General features: G+C 43.5%; 1 protein-coding gene across 5 annotated transcripts in view; it reads right to left on the bottom strand.

Moving 5' to 3' along the window:
* LIG3 (DNA ligase 3) overlaps positions 1–12,629 on the bottom strand; it is a 37,879-nt gene extending 25,250 nt beyond the window's left edge. For 3 of the 5 annotated variants that reach the window (XM_078154830.1, XM_021006188.2, XM_021006198.2), the window contains exons 1-5: positions 12,483–12,629; positions 6,657–7,213; positions 5,656–5,799; positions 491–688; positions 37–188 (exon numbers count right to left, since the gene is read on the bottom strand). In XM_078154830.1, coding sequence (XP_078010956.1) covers positions 37–188; positions 491–688; positions 5,656–5,799; positions 6,657–7,209 — 1,047 coding nt within the window. In that variant the 5' untranslated portion in view covers positions 7,210–7,213; positions 12,483–12,629. Of the gene's footprint in view, positions 1–36; positions 189–490; positions 689–5,655; positions 5,800–6,656; positions 7,283–12,482 lie in introns of all 5 variants that reach the window. The other 2 variants (XM_021006195.2, XM_021006204.2) reach the window with 2 other exon arrangements.
* Positions 12,630–19,697: the final 7,068 nt, after the last annotated feature.

Raw genomic sequence — 19,697 nt, 5'->3', positions numbered from 1 at the left:
GTAACTGTCTGTCTGTCCCTCTCCCTGCATACTGACCTGCTCTAAGTCCCGGATCATGTCATCCTGACTGCAGTTAAAAATCCGACTGAAAAGCTTCACAATCTGTTTGTCATTCAGGTTGTAAACACTTTTAATGACACCTGGCAGGAGTAGCTTCACTGTCAGGTACACATCACCATGGAAACCATCTGGAGATAGGAAAAAAGGAGTTCCTCATGAGAAATGGAACTTACTTCAGAAAAGAAAAAGAAAAACGGGAGACCCTAAGGGTTAAGGCACAGATCTAGGAAGATGGCAAGATTCTAGGACAGAGTGGGTGTCACATGCTTTGGATTCTGAGCAAGTCACATGGTAGTCCTTTGGGTTTCTTCAGCCGCCACCACCACAACGGGAGAGGATTCTCCAGTTCGCAAGGACAGAGGAGAGATGACCAGGGAACTCTTCAGACAGAAGGCAGAGTAGCTGGGCTAAAGTGGGTCAAGTCTCATACCACCGCCTGATCCCTTCTGCAGGAAGTCGTGGATGATCTGGGTCTTCACATTGTAGCTGGGCTTGTCGGCCACCATGGCACACAGCTTCCGAAACTCCCGCAACAAGCAGTCCTTGTGCTTTGGGTCACACCTCCCAGCTGACAGGGTGGATTTGGTTGTGAGGTTTGAGAGGGGTTCCTCAGAGGTGCTTGGCTTAGCTGTTGGGCAAATGTCAAGAAAGGGAAGCAAGAAGAAAAGATTACTGCCTTCTCCTTCACCAAGGCTGACCCAGAGTGCCCAGGCACATTCAAGAATTGAAATATTTGTCAAATCCCTTCTACATGCCAGGCACTGAGAGATGTAAAAAATGAAATATGATATCATCCTTTCCCTCAAGAAGCTTATCATCTACTAGGGGATATAAAACACAGACAGCTCAAATTACAAAATCAGACCTGAGGGCACTAAGAGAGGTTTAAAAAAAAAAGTGTCATGAGAGACCAAAAGTAGGTATACAATCTTCCTGGCTGGGGGAGAGATCAGGAGAGGCTTCATAGAATGCAGAAGGTGGCACTGGAGGGGTCTTTAAAAAGCAAGATTTCAATAAGCAGAAGAGAATGGTAGAATGGGTAAAGGAGAGAAGGTAGAAGAAACACAGCATTCTAGATAAAGGTAATGTCAATAAAGCAAGGATAGGGGAAAGAATGGGGAGGGGGCGCTAAGTGGCAGGGTTCCTATTCCTATGCACACTGGAGAGGTAGGGCGGCTTCAGATTACGGGGAGCTTTGAACACAAGGGCCTTTTGTTGGCAGATAAGAGAGAAATGGAAAAGGTTTTTGAGCAATGGAGAAACATGAATGAATGAATGAATGAATGAATGAATGCACCACGAATAGTCTGGTTAGCAGTGGAATGAGGAGACAGTAAAGCTGGAAAAGTTGTCCCCATGCTTGGGAGGCCAATACTTCCCAGAATCTCTCTCTTCCTTCAAGACGATGCTCCAGCACTGTCTTTTCCATGAAGCCTTTTGTCCTCCCAACAAACAGCTAGTGCCTCCCTCAAATGACCTCATATTCCACTGCCTTCTATCTCCTTGTGTTTATTCTAAGTATACCCGTCTATGTTCTTATGATCTCCCCATCAGAACCGCAAGCTTTGCATCTGTATCCACAGTGCCTAAGGGCATACAAGGAGGCATTTAATAAATATGTGTTGGCTGATTAAAGGCTTGTCCTTTGAAGCACTGCACTATACAAGCACTGTTATACAGTGGACAGCAGAGAGACTCTTCTAGGGGAATGGCAGAAGGATGAGCCAAAGTCAATCAATCAAGAAGCAAGCATTTATTAAGTGCCTATCATGTGCTGGGCACAGCGCTAAGCGAGGAGGGACCAACCCCCGCCCTTAAGGGGCTTCTAGCCATGATCAGAATGGCGATCTGGCAGCTGTGTGGAGAAAGGACTGGAAAAGGAAGAGGCGTGGAAGTCTGGAGACCATTAGGAGACCACTGTGATAGGGGAGAAGTGGCGAGGGTGCTGACGGTGTGAGTACAACTAAGAGGACAGATACAATAATAACTGAATGGAAATGGGAGGAGAGGGGTTAGGTTAAAAGTGAAGAGAGCATTAGGACTGAAAAGATGAGAGACTGTGCTAGGTGCAAAGTGGTACCAACTAATAAAAACAGTTAAGTCAGGAACTGATTTAGATTTAGGGTGAAGTGAACGAATGAGAGCATGTAAAGTGCTCTGTCTTCTTTAAAGATATACAGACACATAATGACCTGACCTCTAGAGAGCAAAGAAACTCAAACCGACGATGGCCGACATACACCTGACACCCTCTTACAGAAGAATTAAGGCCCAACTTTATGCTACGGGAATCCAGAACAGAAGAGTCAGACTGATCTGAAAAGAAACAAAACAAAACTGCAACTTCTCCAATTTCCATCCCTCCTCAACTTACTATACTTTTATAATGGATAAAGGATGGTCAATAAACAGCATTTTCTGCCAGATCCTTGAAGAATTTCCAAACCAAATTATTAAGTGTTTTCCTTTTTTCCCTTCTCACTTCCATTTGCAAAGCAAATTTAATTTTGTGTGTGGGTAGCAACATCATTAGCAAATCTGCTGCTGATGCAAGCTGTCCTCTTGTCTAATTTTTCACAAATTCTTAATCCATCCTTATCTGCAATCCACGAGGTAACTGGTCTAAAGAGCATCCTTCAAGGGGACAGGGGAATTTGAGAAACAAACTTTAATGCCGATGCTCAGACGCTCAGCTACGTTTCAGGATAAATGGGACCTCCTAAGTATAAACACTAAGTTTCTCTCATCCTATTTCCTGGCATTTCTAGTCTTCATCAGCACCATCTTCTCTCCTTTGAAATTCTATCATGGCCCACCCTTCCCTGAAGCACAGCTAAAAATCCCATTACAAAGCTGGCTTTTGTCTAAAACAGGCTATCTCTTGAAGCTGTAATTGTACTTTACTGACCTCCTCGTAAGGAAGTAATAGGGTCACAGAATTTAAATCTAGAAATCATCTAGATGGCCTATGAGGAGGCCCTATGGATTATATAAAGCCACAAAGGGAGTAAAGAGCAGAGTTGGGCTTTGAAATTAGGTCTTCTGACTCTAATCTCAGACTCTTTTCACTATGCCACATAGACTTTCCCTAGTCTCTGTAACATACTTTACCACAAACTTCTCTGATGATATGGTGTTTGCAATGTAGATAAGAAAAGGGCAGAAGATAAGTTTATAATTTTTTGTCTTATTGACAAAAACCATCCTTCAACTCTACTTTGCCTCCTTAAATATTCACGTTCTTACAGAAAGCCATCAGATGGCCTAGCGGTAGCAGATTTCAACTACGTTACAAAGTGGTAATCATCAAAACAATCTGGTACTTGATCACTGAGACAGATTAGGTACATAATATGTTACTGTAAATGACCACAGTAATCTAGCATGTGATAAACCCAAAGATCCCAGCTTTGGGAGTAAGAATTCACTATTAGACAAAAATTGCTGGGAAAATTGGAAAGCAGTCTGGCAGAATCTAGTCATAGACCAACATCTTATACCATATACCAAGATAAGTTAAATAGGTGCATTATTTAGATAAAGGGTAATATTAGGGGAGCATGGAAATTCACTTATCAGATCTATGGATAAGGGAAGAGTTTATGACCAAAAGAGAGAAAGAGGATCATAGGAAGTGAAATGGATAATTTTAATTACATAAAACAAGAAAGTTTCCGCACAAGCAAAACCAATGCAGCCAAAATTAGAAGGAACGCAGAAAACTGGGGGGAAATTTACAGCAGATTTCTCTGACAAGGCCTTATTTCTCAAATACATAATGAACTGAGCCAAATTTATAAAAATGAGAGCTATTCCCCAATTGATAAATGGTCAAAGGATACAAATAGGCAGTTTCAGCTGAAAAGCAAAGTTATCAATAATCATATAAAAATGCTCTAAATCATTAACAGAGAAATAGAAATTAAAACAACTCTGAGGTACCACCTCATACCTATCAGACAGAACAGGAAAATGACAAATGCTGGGAGAGATGTGGAAAAAATAAGAGACATTAACGCACTATTGGTAGAGTTGTGAACTAGTCCAACCAGTCTGGAAAAATTTGGAACTATGCCCAAAGAGCCATTAAACTATGCATACCCTGTGACCCAGCAATACAGTATTAAGGTCTGAATCTCAAAGAGACCAAAAAAAAAGGAAAAGGACCCATATGTGGAAAAATATTTATAGCAGCTCTCTATGTGGTGGCAAAGAACTGGAAATCAAGGGGGTGCCTATTAATTGGGGAATGGCTGAATAAGTTGTGACATGACTGTGAGGGAATACTATTGTACTATAAGAAATGATGAGGGAAGGCAGCTAGGTGGCGAAGCGGATAGAACACCAGCTCTGAAGTCAGGAAGACCTGAGTTCAAATCCTGTCTCAGACCAGACACTTGACACTTACTAGCTGTGTGATCCTGGGCAAGTCACTTAACCCTGACTGCCTCACCAAGAAGCAAAAAAGAAAAGGAAAGGAAAGAAAAGAAATGATGAAGGGAAGGGTTTCAGAAAAACCTGGGAAGACTTATTTGAACTGATACAAAGCGAAGTGAGCACAACTTGGAAAACACTGTACATGGTAACAACAATGTTGTAAGGAAGCTAAGCTGTGGAAGACCTGACTACTCTGATGAAGATGATGAAGGGCAACAATTTCAAAGGATGCCTGATGGAAAACGCTCTCCTCCTCCAGAGGAAGAAGTGATGAGCTCTTAGTGCAGACAGAAGCAGACTTGTTTCACTTACTTTACTTTTATTGCCTTCCCCCTCCCCCCATAGCCAATATGGAAATACGTTTTGCATGACTTCACAAGTATAATGTATGTTAACAGATTGCCTTCTTGATGGGTAGTGAGGGGGCTTAGGGGAGAAAGAGAATTTGGAATTCAAAATTTTAAAAAATAAATGTTAAAAATAAATAAAAATAGTAAAGAGAAAGTAATTTAAAATACAACAAAAATCGTGGCAGCTAGTGGCTCAGTGGATGAGCTCTGGCCTTGGAGTCAGGAGGACCTGAGTTCAAATCTGACCTCAGACACTTGATACTTACTAGCTGTGTGACCCTGGGCAAGTCACTTAACCCCAACTGCCTCACCAAAAAGCAAAAAAACAAAAACAAAACAAAACAAACAAAAAACCCCAACAGAAATCAAAAAGCCATTTGGCAAGAAAAAGTAGAAGTAGGGAGAGAGATAGGGTAGTGTAGCGCAGCCAACTTTCAAGTGTCTCCAGGTCCTAGAAGTGAGGAATATGATTTGTAGCAATGCATTTATTAGAACAAAACTGCAGTACAACAAATGATTTCAAAGTTATATGCAAGCCACAGTAAAGGAATTTAACAACTTGCTTAAGTCTGAACTTTTCAACAAGTTACAAATTCCCAGGCAAAAGGACTGACAGAGAAAGATTATCACTAGGTCCTCACTGCGCGCTACAGCTGAAGCACCAAAAGCTTCCTGCTGTCTGCAGTGGTGGAGATCAGCAGCAGTCCATCTCCGCTGGAGAGGAGCCGAGCTGCCTTACGGAGCACCGAGCACATCTGTCTTCTAAGAAGAAACCACCCAGTCTGAAACCCCGAGGCCACTATTTTACCTGTGAAACCAGAGAATTTCCGAGGGTTGGTGTTAGGGACTGAGGAGCCTCCTTTGCGTGGAGAAATCACCTGGCCAGTGGGTGTCAGCTTGGCCTGGACCGTGGCTTTCTTCATGGGTGTGCTTGCCGCCTTTGAGGAGAGCGCTACAGGGGAAGAGATAAAGTATACATTGAGGGTCATCACCAATAGGTCAAGTTGACAGTCAAACTCTGTTTATTCAAGTTCCAAGCCGGCTGCCAGCGCCACACACAGCTTCTTCCATCTTTTAGGACTTCCCTATGGAGACACAAATTCAGTTAGCAGCTGTACTGACGCTTTCCCATCAACAACTAGGTCTCCAGCATTCCTCACTCCACCACTGATTTTAAGACTGCAGGCAAATCAAAAGCGGCTCCTTAGGAATCCCTGACACAGAAGAACGTCTCCATTTTGTAAGTGGGCAAACTGATGGCACAGGGCTTGGGACCTGAAGGTCACACAGTAAGAGTTCTTCTCTCCCAGAGCAGCGAATTCACTGAGGTGAGTAACCCTCTCCATTAACGCTAATCAGCAACTCTAAAGGCGGTTTATAAGCTGAGAGTTGCCTGAGGCACTAAGTGAGTACAGGTCAGAGACACAACATGATCCCAGCTCTCCAGGACTCCAAGGCCGACTTTCTATCCATTATGCTTTACTGCCTCTCTATAAACAGTAAGTTAAAATAGCAGAAAGAGATGGAGAATTCCCAGTGGCTGAATGCATTAAACTAGATCACAAGGAAAGGCTAAGAGCTGCCAATTACATTCTAGGCTGGCACCCTTATGTGGAAGAGGAGGGGTATTGTCTATCCTAAAAGACCTGCTTCTTCCCAAGGCACACAGATTTGGTGGCCATTCTACTGTAAGCTGGTACAGCAGCCACTTCCCCCAGTGTCTGGAACTGTCCTCACTTAAGAACACGAAGCCCTCATCCCCCTGCCCAGTGCCACCAGGGGGCCCATGGGTACCTCCCAGCGCCTCACCTGCAATGTGCTCACTGATCTGGTCCTTCTCGGTGTCCTGCAGTTCTTCCCAGCCCTCCAGTTCTGTCAGGTCCTCAATCTTCTTGGTGGCAGCCCGGGCCCGTTCCAGCTTCTCAAACATGCACTTGATATGGTACCATTCCTTCATGTCACCCCCAGACTCTGAGAAGGGGTTGGGGACCACTCTGCCTATTCGGCACACACCTTTCACTATCTTCTCCTTGCATTTCCTGCAGCCAGCTGTGCTGCGCTTGGCATAGTCCACGCAGAATCGCTGTTCAGCCATCTCAGAAGCACTAGTGCAGAATCTCACACGTGACACTGGCAGGAAGGCAAAACGGGCAGTACATGGTCCTGGGACGTCCCCCTTGAACCAGAGACAAGGCCTCTTCTTCACAAGAAGCCAGGACCCATGAAAGCCACTAGCTCCTGATACACTGGAGAATGGGCTACTGAACTGCCAATGTAATGGCTCTTGGAGCAAATGTGGTACTTCCCTTCGGCCAAGAACTCTGCAAGTCTGCTGGAAGAGGACAGCTAAGGCCAACGGCATACAGCTGCATGACAGGCAGAAAAAAAGGGAGGAACGAGAACCCTGACTGCCTTATTTGCAGCAGTCCAGAGTTCTAGAAACAAAGCCGAATAATCAAACATTTTTCCAAATGTAATCCACTCCTACTCATATAGTACTAAATGGAGCTAGAGGGAGTCAGGTCATCAGGCTTACTGGATCCACTATAAATTTATGTTATCTAATCTCCTCTGAACCCAGCTGCAGGAAGACAACTCCTCTCCAACTGATTTGCTGTCCCATTGCCCACAGTGACTGTTCCTAAACTTTCTCCTTAAGCTCCCATGCTGCTCAGGATCTCAACTTCATTCTTTACTGAGAAAACAGAAGTCATTCTCTATGAACTCTCTCTTCTCCCAGTATCCACATCTCATAACCCCTTGATCTCATTTTCCATTATCTCCTTCTTTACTCCAGTCTCTGAGGAGAAGGTGGCCATTATCACAAGGGGGGAGCCTATCCCCTTCTGTCTGATAACTGTCCTCACTAGTCTCTAATCTTCAATTTCTCTTTGTTGGCCAGTTCTTCTGACGCAGCTACTCTTTGGTTGTTTTTGTTTTTGTTTTTGGTTGGGCAATAGGGGTTAAGTGACTTGCCCAGGGTCACACAACACATAGTAAGTGTTATGTGTCTGAGGTCGCATTTGAACTCATGTCCTCCTGAATCCAGGGCCAGTGCTCTATCCACTGCACCACCTAGCTGTCCCCTGACGCAGCTACTCTTAAAAAACCTTCACTGGACACTTCCATCCCTTCTAGTTATTATCCTCTCTCTCTCCCCTCCCTTTATCAGCCAAACTTCTGGAAAAAGTTGTCTACAATCAATGTCTCCATTTCCTTTCCTCTTACTTCTCAACCTTTTACAATCTGGTTTCAGGCCCTTTATTACTTCACTGAAATTGTTCACTCAAAGAATTCCTAACTGCCAAACGTGAAAGACTTTTCTGAATCTTCATCCTGAGCTCTCTCCAAATTCTGGTATTGCTGACTACCCGCTCCTCTCGGACAGTCTTTTCTTCTCCAGGATTCTGGGATGCTGCTCCCTTGAGGTTCTCCTCCTACAGATCTGACTATTAGTAGTTAGATCATCGTCCACATTAAAGTCCTCTAATGGAAGGACACATAAAAACTATGTCTTGATCCTCCCTTTCTTCTCCCTATATTCAGTGACCTCATCAACTCCCACGGATATAATTAATGTCTGTATGTAGGTGACCCCTAACTATAGAGATCCAGCCCTAGTTAATCTCTCTCATGAGAAAGAGTCCCACATAAAAAAATGGACATTTGGAACTAGATGTCCTGTAGGCATTTCAAACTTAACATTTCTAAAATAGAACTCATCTTTTCCCCAAAACCCACCCCTCTTCCAAACTTCCCCATTTCTATTGAAGGAAAAACTATTCAGCCAGTCATCCAGGTGTCAAAACTTTGGCATCATCCTCAACTCATCTCCCTCACCCCACATATCCAAAGATCTGCCAACTGTTGCTATTTCTATCTCCACCACATCTCTTACATCCATCATCTCTCCATCCAAAAAAGCCGCCATCCTAGTTCAGATCTTTCACCATCTCTTAATTGAACTTTTGCTATAGCCTATTTGAGAAAAATTATTATTTTGCTATTATATTAACAACCAATTATTAGATCAGGAGCAGGATTTTCTCCTTTTATTTCTTCATTTAAGACCTTGCCCCAATAAAAAAAAAATCAATCTCTGAAGGACCTAGTTGACTGATGAGATTGTCCTAGCCCTCAAGGTACATGCTCTTCAATCTCAGGTGGCACCCCACCCAATTAGGAGACCTTATTTCTGTTTAGAGTATATAAAGAATCCAGTCTGGGTGAGTTCTTGCCCCAAAGAAATGAGCCCCTATCCTTGTACCACTGTGATTAGAGTTTAGAGTGGCCCAGCTCATTAAAGAAAAAATCAACAAGAGTAGTCTGGATGGAGAAGGACTCCCCAGTCTAGATTGCTAGAGGAGGCCAAGTCTCTTAATTAAGCCACGTTCTCAGCAGGAAGAGCTGAAGACTTCTAGCCTACCTCCTCAGGGTTGATTTTCACTTGTCGGGGCAATCCCTTTCAAAAAATATTTAAGGCATTCAGTGTCTCCATTGGGGGGCTTTGGTTATTGAGAGAAACCACCAACCATCAATGTATTATCATCTAGTCTAATTAATAAATTGATTATGAATTTCCCAAAACCTCTGCCTCTGGGGTTTATCATTCATGACAGCTCCTCACAAATGCCAATGATTTTCCTAAAGTCCAGGTCCAACCATGTCACTTTCCTTTGCAAACTCCTGAGGTTTCCTATATCTCTAGGATCAAATACAAACTCCTTTTTGGCATTTAAAGCTCTTCATATCCTGACCCAAACCTACCTTTTCAAGCCTTAACATCACTCCCTCCATATACTCCATGGTACAAACTGGCCTTTTCACTGGTCCTCATGAACCACATTCCATTTCCTGTCTCCAAGTCATGGTACAAGCCCCTTCCGGTCCCCCTTAATGCTAACAGCTTCCTTCTGAGATCATCTCCCATTTACCTAGCATACATCTTGTTTGTAGAAGGTTGTTTGCAAGCTGGCTCCCCCCATTAGAATGGGAGCTCCTTAAGATCAGTGCCTGCACATCTGCCTTTCTTTGTATCCCTAGCTCTTAGCCCAGGTCCTGGTATAAATACTTGTTGGCCTGACTTGTTCTTCATGCCTGGAATGCTTACCTACTTCTCTTACAACTTGTAGTCTCTTTCAGTTTCCCTTAAATGGCCACCTTCTACCTAAATGACTTTCCTGATTCCACCCAGCTGCCATCTCTGTCCCCACCCACCTCCTCCAACCCAATACCTTTTATCTGCTTTGCATATACTTAAAGACTCCTTAAGCTAAAATGTAAGATTTCTGAGGGCAGGAACTGCAACATTTTTGTCTTTGTATCTCTAGCAGCTAGCACAGTAGGTTTTTAATATATGTGTTTGATTGTTAATACAGGCAATCCTCTTTTCAAAGAAACCCGATACAGAAAAATCTAGTTTACAAATCTAGTTTACCTCACAAATAATACCTCATATAGTGATACCCCACGTTGGTAATGATGACCCTTAAGCACTGCACGATCTTTAATTAGCTTTTTAAAAACTGAGATTATACCAATATTCAGTATAGTATTAGTGTTAATTATATAGTTATAATTACGTGTTAAGTTATAACAACTTCACAGAATCAAAGAATGTTACAGCTGGAAAGGCCCTAGCTTTCCCATCCATACAACCACCCCCTAATTTTGCAGAGGAAACTGAGGTCCAGAGGTTGTAACTTGCCAAAAAGTGCAAAAGCGAGTGGCAGAGCTGAAATTAGAACCTGTCTCCAGATCTTTTAGTCTAGACCTTCACCACTACTGCTTCATCTAATCCTTGAAAAATCAGTGATACGAGATACACGAATTAACACTTTATTATGCAGAACACTCAATTATTCAGAAAGGATTAACTTAAATTGCAGTTTTCCTGGTACATTGAACGGTTTGGTTAAAGCTCAGCAACTACCTGAATGTAAAATGAGAATGCTATTGGTATCAGGTAGTAAAGGGCAGCCAGAAGAATTTACAGCAAAAGTGTCTGAATCTACTACCAACTGCAAATCAATCAGAAGAAATCTTTACGAAATCATAAAGCAAATCAAAGGGAAGATACTTGTGTTCAATTTATACCAACTCTTCAGAGAAAGAGCTATAGTATAAACCAGGGCAGACTTTCTAAAAGTCTATTCCATCCATCTAAAAGAGGGAATAGAAAAGACTAGGATCCTAACCCACTCCCCATATTCATCATCTTTGTAGGTTTTAAAACACATAGAAAACTTCCTCAGGTGGATAATTCTGAAGATGCTTGTCAGATATTCCAAACAAAAGCTGCAAGAACCTCACGGCTGGTCTGGCTGAGCTTCCTTGGGCCTCTGGTCTGGTAAGCGGTCCAGACCCAGCTCAGCATTTTGTAAGGGAATTAAAATGAAATCAGCAAAGCCTAAACTCTGCCACTTGTCTCTGAAAGAGTTTTAGTCGGCTGCCACAGCTGGTCGGGCAACTTTATGGCTTTTTTTACTCAAAGGATTTCCTTTCACGCTTTCTAGAAAGAACAGCAACTTATTTTTGCCTTCGAGGGCAAAGATTAGGGCAGCTGCTGGGGGGTAGGAGGGCCGAGGATAAGAAGAAGAGCTGAAAAGGGAGGACAGGTGGACAGAGTTGAGAACAGCACCTGAAATACTTTGCTGCGGGAGACCTAAGGGGCAGAGGAGCCCAAGCCGGCTTGAGGATAACAAAGCCTTGCCCTTCTAGGGCACCCCAGGCAGTGGACACTGGTCGGTGCCATCTTGGGGTGATTGAGGAGGATTCAGAGAGGCGAGACCATCGCAAAAAAAGCGGCTTCAGAAGGGCTAAAAGGTGTCAGGGGAAAGAAAGAACACCTGAAGGAAAGACGACCAAGGCCAGGGGTCTCTCCTGGAAGGGGACTGGGTCTGTCTGGGGGGGCGGGGTGCTCGAGGACTCTGTAGGTGGGGGGACACGGGGAGGGACATTCTTGTGATGGGGGGCAGACAAACCCCGTATATGGGGAGGGGTGGGATACTGTTTGTGTATGGGGGAGAGGCAATGCTATGTGTATTATGGGGTGACGGGTGTGTATGGGGGGCAGAGGATGCTATGTGTGTGCCGGGGATGGGGTGGGGGAGGCGACTACTCGGCAGGGATGCTACGTGGAGGTAAATATGGGTGTGACATGGTGGGACTGGGGGCACCACGAGTGGGGGAGGGGGAGGAGGATGGAGCTGACCTGCGGGTGGGGCTGCTTACGGGAGAGGGGAGAGGGGAGGGGTGCCACGTGTAGGCAAGTGGGGGGAGGGGGCGGCAGGATAGTAAGGGGGCGGTCAACTGCAGCGGGCAGGGTACCGCGCTTGTACGTGGGGGAATGGGGCTGACCCAGTGTAGGAGGCGGGGTTACCTGCGGGAGAGGGGGAGGGACGGGCTGCCACGTGTAGGTAGGTGTGTGCGGGGGTGATGGGGGTGTCAGAGGGAAGGCCCTGGGCGAGACCAACTGGGGGGGGATTTTTTTTTTTTTAACGCGGAAGGAGGAGGTCGGGGTCTCCGGAGGCGAAGGCCTCCCAGAAGACGTGAACCTTGTCCTCACGCGCTGCGGGCCACGCGCTGGGACAGGCCTCCTAGAGGCCACCTGGCTTGCCCTTTTCCCCCCCTTACCTGTCTCATTGGTGTCTCGGCTCCGACCCGACCAGGCCTGGCCCCGGAGCTCACGACAAGCAGAAGGGTACCGGCAGACAGGCCTCACGCCAGAGGCAGTTAAGACTACGATCACTTTAAATCCGGGTCGTTGGTCACGGCGACAGCGCGCAGGCGCAGGAGGACGCGGGGTGGTGCTGTGCGAGAGCCGGTCCCCGGAGCAGAGGCCCCACCCCCAGAGCAGAGGCCCCGCCCTCAAGACCGAGGGCCCGCCCCCAGGATGGTAGGGAAAGGTTGCCCTCCAGCCTAGCAAAGCCACCTGGAGCCGGATCAGCCCTTCGTTTTATTTCCCTGGTCTGGAACAGCAAAGACCCACCTGGGAGTGGTGGTGGCCACCTGGAAGTCAGGAATCCCAGATACACTTAGAAAATTTGTCAATGTCTTTTGTTTTTACATCACCTATAAATCCCACCTTCTGCAAGAAACATTCCCAGTCCGCCTTAAGTAATACTAGTGCCTTTCCTCCGAGTTTATCTTCAGTTTAATCTCTCTATATGTCTTCTTTGTGCCTAGTTTATTGCATGTTGTCTCCCCCATGTGATTGAGCTCCTTGAGGATAGGGACTGTATACTGGGCTTAACCTAGTGCTTAGCACACTGTAGGCAATTAATAAATGCTTGTTGACTTGACCTGATTCACGTTTCCCCCTATAACTCTCCCCTAACTCCTACCAGAGATCCATCCCTTATAATAATTATAAAGGAAGTTCCACCCCCTCCCACCCACCCCCTTAATCCTATCAAATCTCACCATATTTCTCAAAACAGTGGAAGGATGCAGGGGGAGGATAAGGAGGCATCATTTCCAGATAATTGGACCCCTAGGAATGATATCTGTTAATACAGTCTATTTTTCAGGATAAATAAATGTAATAGAATTTCACAAACGTTTTAGCTGTCTGCTTGTTTGCTATCAATTTCATCCTAAGGGAGCCCTTAATGCTTTCTACTTCGAAGTTCTCCATCTGTAGAATGGGGCCAAGATGAGGTATGTCACTTCTAACACTGGGGGAAAATGGAGGAGACTTGGTAAGCCTTGATGAGATATAGGAGCTTTCCAGTGGGAAGAAAGGGAAAGGTGAGAGATGGGCAGGGTGTACTGGAGTCATCTTTTTTAGTATGACGAGCATTTATACTTTGGAAATCAGCAAATGCTCCAGATCAGGGCTTGATTTATTGTTTTGCTGAAAGTTTAGACTTAAGCAAGTGATAGAGAAAAAGTCAATAATGCCTAGTAAATTTAAGTGTTGAGCATGTTCCCCCCCTCCCACCCATCCCCCTAGCTGGTTGTTAACCATTTACCAGCACACCTCTGGAAATAGTTTTGCTTAATCTTCAACTCACATATTATAGTTATATCTTCATTCAAGCTTAAAACTGCACAAAGATTTTTGGGGACATCTTGTATTTATTAAGCTTCTACTATATGCTAAGCAAGAGACATTGTGGACAGAGACCTGGCCCCAGAGCCAGACTTGGGTTCAAGTGCAGTTTCTGACACATATGGGTTGCATGACCCTGGACAAGTCACTTAACCTGTTTCAGTCTTTAGTCAACTCTACAACAGTATTAGTCATGCAGTAGGCATCAGTCTGCATTGGTAGATCGGGCTCCTCGCTGGGCACTCCCTATACTGATGATGAAAGCACAAGTCTAGTCCCCCTCCCTATGTGCCAAGCACAGTGGTATTCTAACTTCTTTTTTCACACATGAGGAAACTGAGAACAAGAGCTAGTGACTTGATCTAGTTCTACAGATTGGAGCAGCTTTATAAGAGACGCTGTAGGTTCCCAGGTAGCTTGACATCTTCAGCTGCAGAAAAGGAGATGCCAAAGTACTGCTTCTGGTTAACTTTAAACATTGAGGATAAAAAAAAAGAAAACAAATTTTTTTCTGATACATATTTTGCTTGACATAATAATTGCAAGGTACTGTCCAAGGTACTGTCCAACGTACTGGAGATGATGTACCTGTACATTTTCTTGACTCTCCTGGAAACAGGATCCTTGAGTCTCCAGGTATGGAGACACCATCCCAGGTGCTCTGTGTATGTGCCAAAACCCTTGGCACATTATGGTGCAATAATTTAGGATCAGCCCTCCCATTGTGCAGATGAGAAAAAGTGAGGCCTACAGAAGTTAGGCAATATGCTCAAGGTCACATAATAAGGTTAGGATTTGAACCCAAGTGCTCTGATTCTTTCCACTATACCACACTGTCCATACTGTATTATGCTGATTTGCTACAACTTGTTTGGCTAGGTGGATAGACTTCTGGGCCTGAGGTCAGGAAGACCTGAGGGCAAATCCAACCTCAGCCTATGGGAAGTCACTTAACCTCTGTTTCCTCAACTACAAAACAAGGATGATAATAGCACCTATCTCAGAGGGTTGTCATGAGGATCAAATGAAATAATTGTAAAGTGCTTAGCATGGTACGTGGTATGTAGTAGGTGCTTAAAATGCTTATTGTTAGTGGTTTTTAAAATTATTATTTTCCAATCCATGGGCACCTACTTTTTTCTCCCCCTACAAAAAGGTTTTACTTTGAATGTTTTGACATATATGTCATTGAACTCATTGGAGTTTTATGCCCAAAGTTGGGAAGTTAGGTCAAAAAGTATAAACCATTTATTAACTTATTTCTCATAAATCTAAGTTGCTTTCTACAATAGTTTCAACCAGTTCAAAACTCTACTAATAGTATATCATCCCCACGTTGTTCCGTTGTGTCTGACTCTTCATGACTCCATTTAGAGTTTTCTTGGTAAAGATACTGGAGTGGTTTGCCCTTTCCTTCTCCAGCTCATTTTACAGATGAGGAAACTGAAGCAAACAGGGTGAAGTGACTTACCCAGGGTCACACAGCTAGTAAGCGTATAAGATTGGATTTGAACTTGGGTCTTCCTAACTCCATGCCTGGTACTCTACCCACTGTGCCACCTCGACCTGGGTCTTGTAGAGACTGCCAGAAGTCATCTAGTCCTTTCTCTCTGTCTTTGAATCATATTTACCTCTGAGGAATCTAGTCCAGTCGGAGTCTCAGTTTTCCCATTCGAGATTGCCCCATCCCTAGCTTCCACCTTGAAATGCTTTGTGGGTCTTCGAAATGGGGAAACAACAAACAACCTTGGAAAATGGAAGGATTTATATTTCCATTTTCCAAGCAACTCATCTAGAAAAGATTGGAAACCACTGAAAGGAAGGAGGAAGAAGTTTCATCCTTGCCTGTGTGTATCCCCCTGGCTAACATTCTCAATGGGTTCTTTTTTTAATAAGAGTCAGGCTATGAATTCCATAAATCTCAGCAGATAGAACTGGTTTTACAGCTTGGTTTGCTTAAAAGGCACATAATTAAAATAAGTTGTAAAGATGTTGGTGTCGTTTGCCAAGATAAATATTTAAAAGGGTACAGCTGTAAGGAACATGTAACAACTCAAGTAAGCTCTTGGCTCTTCCTTTCCAGGACAGAAATGGCTAGGGTTTGTCTTTAGTGAGCAAGTTTTTTTTGGCTCTTTTCCTTCTTGTCCTTGTATCCCTTAAAGTCAAGAAAGAGTGGGAAGAATCGTACAGGACCCTCTGAAGCCAGACTCAATTCTCCATTCAGTTAGACAAGCAGAGAGGAGGCAAACAGAAGAGCCATCCATTGTGGTATAGTGGAGGGAGCACTGTATTTGGAGTTAAAGGATCAAGGTGCAAATCCCTATTTACTTACTCCCTGTGTGACCTTGGACTAGTCCTATAGCCTCTCTGGATCTCAGTGTCCTCATCTCTAAAATAAGGGGGGTTGGGCAATTCAAGTAAGCTGAAGAGAATGAGCACAGATCCAAAGGTAGGGGGGGAAAAGTCAGTTTGGCTGGAGCAGAGTAGTGGAAGGTGATGAAATTGTAAGTAGGGGGGCAAGATTATGTAGGGCCTTGAATGCCAAGGTAAAAACCATGTGTTTATCCTGGAGGCAACAGGGAGCCACTGAAGATTATTGAGCAGGACCCTGCCATGTGCAAAGAATTTTGGGGAGCAGCTATTCCCCAACTATTTCTCTATGCTTCTAGAGGAAGGTCTGGAAAAGGACCGAAACTGGTGAGTATAGAAATTTGTGGCATAGAGCTGGGGGAAGCAGGTTAGGATTAGGATTTTTCTGCTTTCAGCACCCACCTTCCCTTCCTTCCAGCTCCATCTGCCAAAGTCCTATCCATCCATCCAAATCTATACCCTGGCACAGTGCATGGCACAAAGTAGGTGTTTTATAACTGTTTGTTGAATGAAAGAATTAAGGAATGACATAGAAGGAGCAGTGTCACAGAGGAACAAATGTGCATGACACCTTCCCTGAAGCCTAAACTTCATGGAAATCAAGGATGCTGGACTTTTCTCCATCTACTAACACTGCTTCCACTGAGAAGTCATTAGCAGAATCAGGATTCTGACGTCACCATGCTTGTCCTTCATAATACTTCATACATTGTAAGTGCTTAATTAATATGTGTTATATTGAATCAAATCCAAAAACCACAGAAACACTCAATTATGAGTATTATTGCTTCTCCACTTCCTGACGAGGCCTGAAAGATTACTCCCTAGCTTTAAGTTATCTGTATTCCTTAATATTTAATAGCCAATTTTCCTAAGCTCCATCAGAAACTCTCCTTTCCATTTCCTCCTAAATAGATAGGATGTCATCATCGAAAGAAACCTAGTCTAGGAGATAAGCCAGATCTAGTCCTTGGCCATCAGCTTGCTTTGGGACCGATTTATCCCACAGTCTTATTTTCATTATTTGGTCCCACCTCTTTGGGAGATGACTGTTTTGAGGGTCAGGGATAGGAGTTGTCAGGAGGTAGAGGAAGATCTTGTAAGACTCTAAGGAAGTAATGGATGTGAGTATGGTGAAAAAATTGAGAGAAAGACACAAAGAAAAAAATTACTATTATCATTTAAAAAGTATTAGCAGTCTAGCTCTACTATCCCCTGCCAAAGTCCTACCCATGACTTAGTGTAGGATGGAGGTGACTTTGACCTTGGGCTCTCAAAGGCTACACCATTGGAGCACAAATTCTGGCAGTTCCAAGTCGGGCAAGGTTTTCAGTATGTGTGCAGTGATAGACTGACCATCTGTTGTCCAAAGTTCAGCCTTGTTAAATTGGAGAGGCTCAGGTTTATAGAAGGTTGGTCACCAAATGTCCTGAGCCAACCCTGAATCAGGCTTGGAATTGTAATGAGATAAGATAGTTTTAGACCATTCAATACTTAACAAAAATGTTTACTTAACAATAGCATGGAAGGTATCCTTAGAAAGGATATCGTATTGGTCCAATTAGACACGATTATGTACCACCACCTCCATCTCCGTAATGTGGGGGGTCAGAAGGGTGTGTTGGGTCAGGATGGTCTGTAGACTTGGATGATAGTAAGACATTCACCAAGTTTGATAGGGCACCGATTCCTTGTGAGCTGGGCTTTTTATACCTAGGTGACCTGGAAATTTCATCAGTGGCTTATACCCTGATCTCCTGAACCAATCAAGTCTAGGGGACAGCTTCCCCAGCCTGTATGTCAAGAACCTTAGTAGATGTTGCTCCAATACAACTTATCAAGATCTTTTTAATGGAGTAATTACAGTTAAATTAAATTAAACAAATATTTATTAAGTGCCTACTATGTGCTAGGCACTGTGTTAAGCACTGGGGATTACAAATAAGAAAAAGAAAGACAGTCCCTTTCCTCAAGGAGCTTACAATCTAACGAAGACAGCACAGAAAAGAAAGCTGAAAAGCAGAGGGGGGCCACTAAGGAGTACCCAGAATATCACAGACACGATGTTCATGTTATTGATTTTTTGAACCCACATGTAAGACTTTACATTTATACTCCACTCTGCAATGGATCTGTGATCTCATTAATATAGATATTTCCTTCAGTAATGTAATTTTCAATCCACCATGCCAACCTATGCTGTGTTACTCTTGTCTATGTCCTCCCATATATTCGCCACAAGGGGTTTACCCAGTGTACTATTGGCCTCCCTCAAATTCTATTGACATATGAGAATACTAAAGTGGAATATGAGCTGTATGTAAGTTATCACATCCTTTTGCTAAATGATCACCTATTCCAAACACATTTATTGGATGACATCCTTTATATTACTATTTCTTATTCCTCTTAAATTTTATTTTATTAGATATGATCCATAATTATAATCTATCGAGACTCTGTCTTCTAACGTGTTAACTACTCCTCTTGGCTTGGTGTTATCTGCAGACCTGATAAACAAGCCATCTTTGTTTTCATCCTAATGAGCAGTTCTACCCATTCCTTCCCAAGACAATTCTTTGTTTTCCTGAATCCATGAGGAATCCCTAATGGGCAACAGAGAGGAAACCTGTAGATATTATACATCCCTACTTCACACCCACCTTTCATTAGGATGGGTTTGGACCTTTCTGTGTAGGAGCGTCACTAGGAAAGTGAGGAAGGTATATTTCTTTGTTACAGGAGAGCTTTTTATTGCTGGAGATGGGGCTAAGAGGGATGTTAGTAAATGATGGCATTTTTTTTAAAAGTCCCAATAAAACATTTTTTTAAAAGTAGGAGTAGAAAATAACACCTGGAAAAATCAGTCATCTTACTAGTAAAAAATTGTCTTGGCTTTTAGAACTTCATACTTGTCTTTTTCATGAGTTCCGTGAGTGAGTTTGATGATTTTACCACTCCTGAAGTAAATGTACTTATTGGGTACTCATTGGACAGCTCAGTGGGTTAAATGCTTGAGTTTTGTGTCCCTAGGCAAGAGCAGTGAAGGACAACCAGAAAACTAATTTAATTCTAAATTCTGTGTATCAAGACTAAATGAGTTCCCCAGAGGGTTTCTAGGCCTGGAGTCTCAAGCTCAAATTTCCCTTTGTTTTAACTTAATTCCTCTTTAATTTATGCTATCACAGTTTTGTTAATTGGATTGCATATTTTTCTGGAGAAAGGGACAATAATATACTTTGGTAGGTGATAAGCAGCCCGACCTGGTTTGAGGTAACTATTTCAGACCATCATGGAACTGTCCTGAACGGTTGGTTGATTTGTCTTAATCTTTAACAGATTTCTACCTAGTGATTTCTTCCCTTCTCACATGGTGCCCATTCAAATAAACACAGCTTGTTGTCAAAGGTCTTTGAATAAGTCCA

This window comes from Phascolarctos cinereus, unplaced genomic scaffold, assembly GCF_003287225.1.
Source record: "Phascolarctos cinereus isolate Bilbo 61053 unplaced genomic scaffold, phaCin_HiC Scaffold_5;HRSCAF=322, whole genome shotgun sequence".
Taxonomy (NCBI): Eukaryota; Metazoa; Chordata; class Mammalia; order Diprotodontia; family Phascolarctidae; genus Phascolarctos; species Phascolarctos cinereus.
Note: the sequence above shows the minus strand (reverse complement) of the source record. Positions and strands in the feature narration are given on the sequence as shown.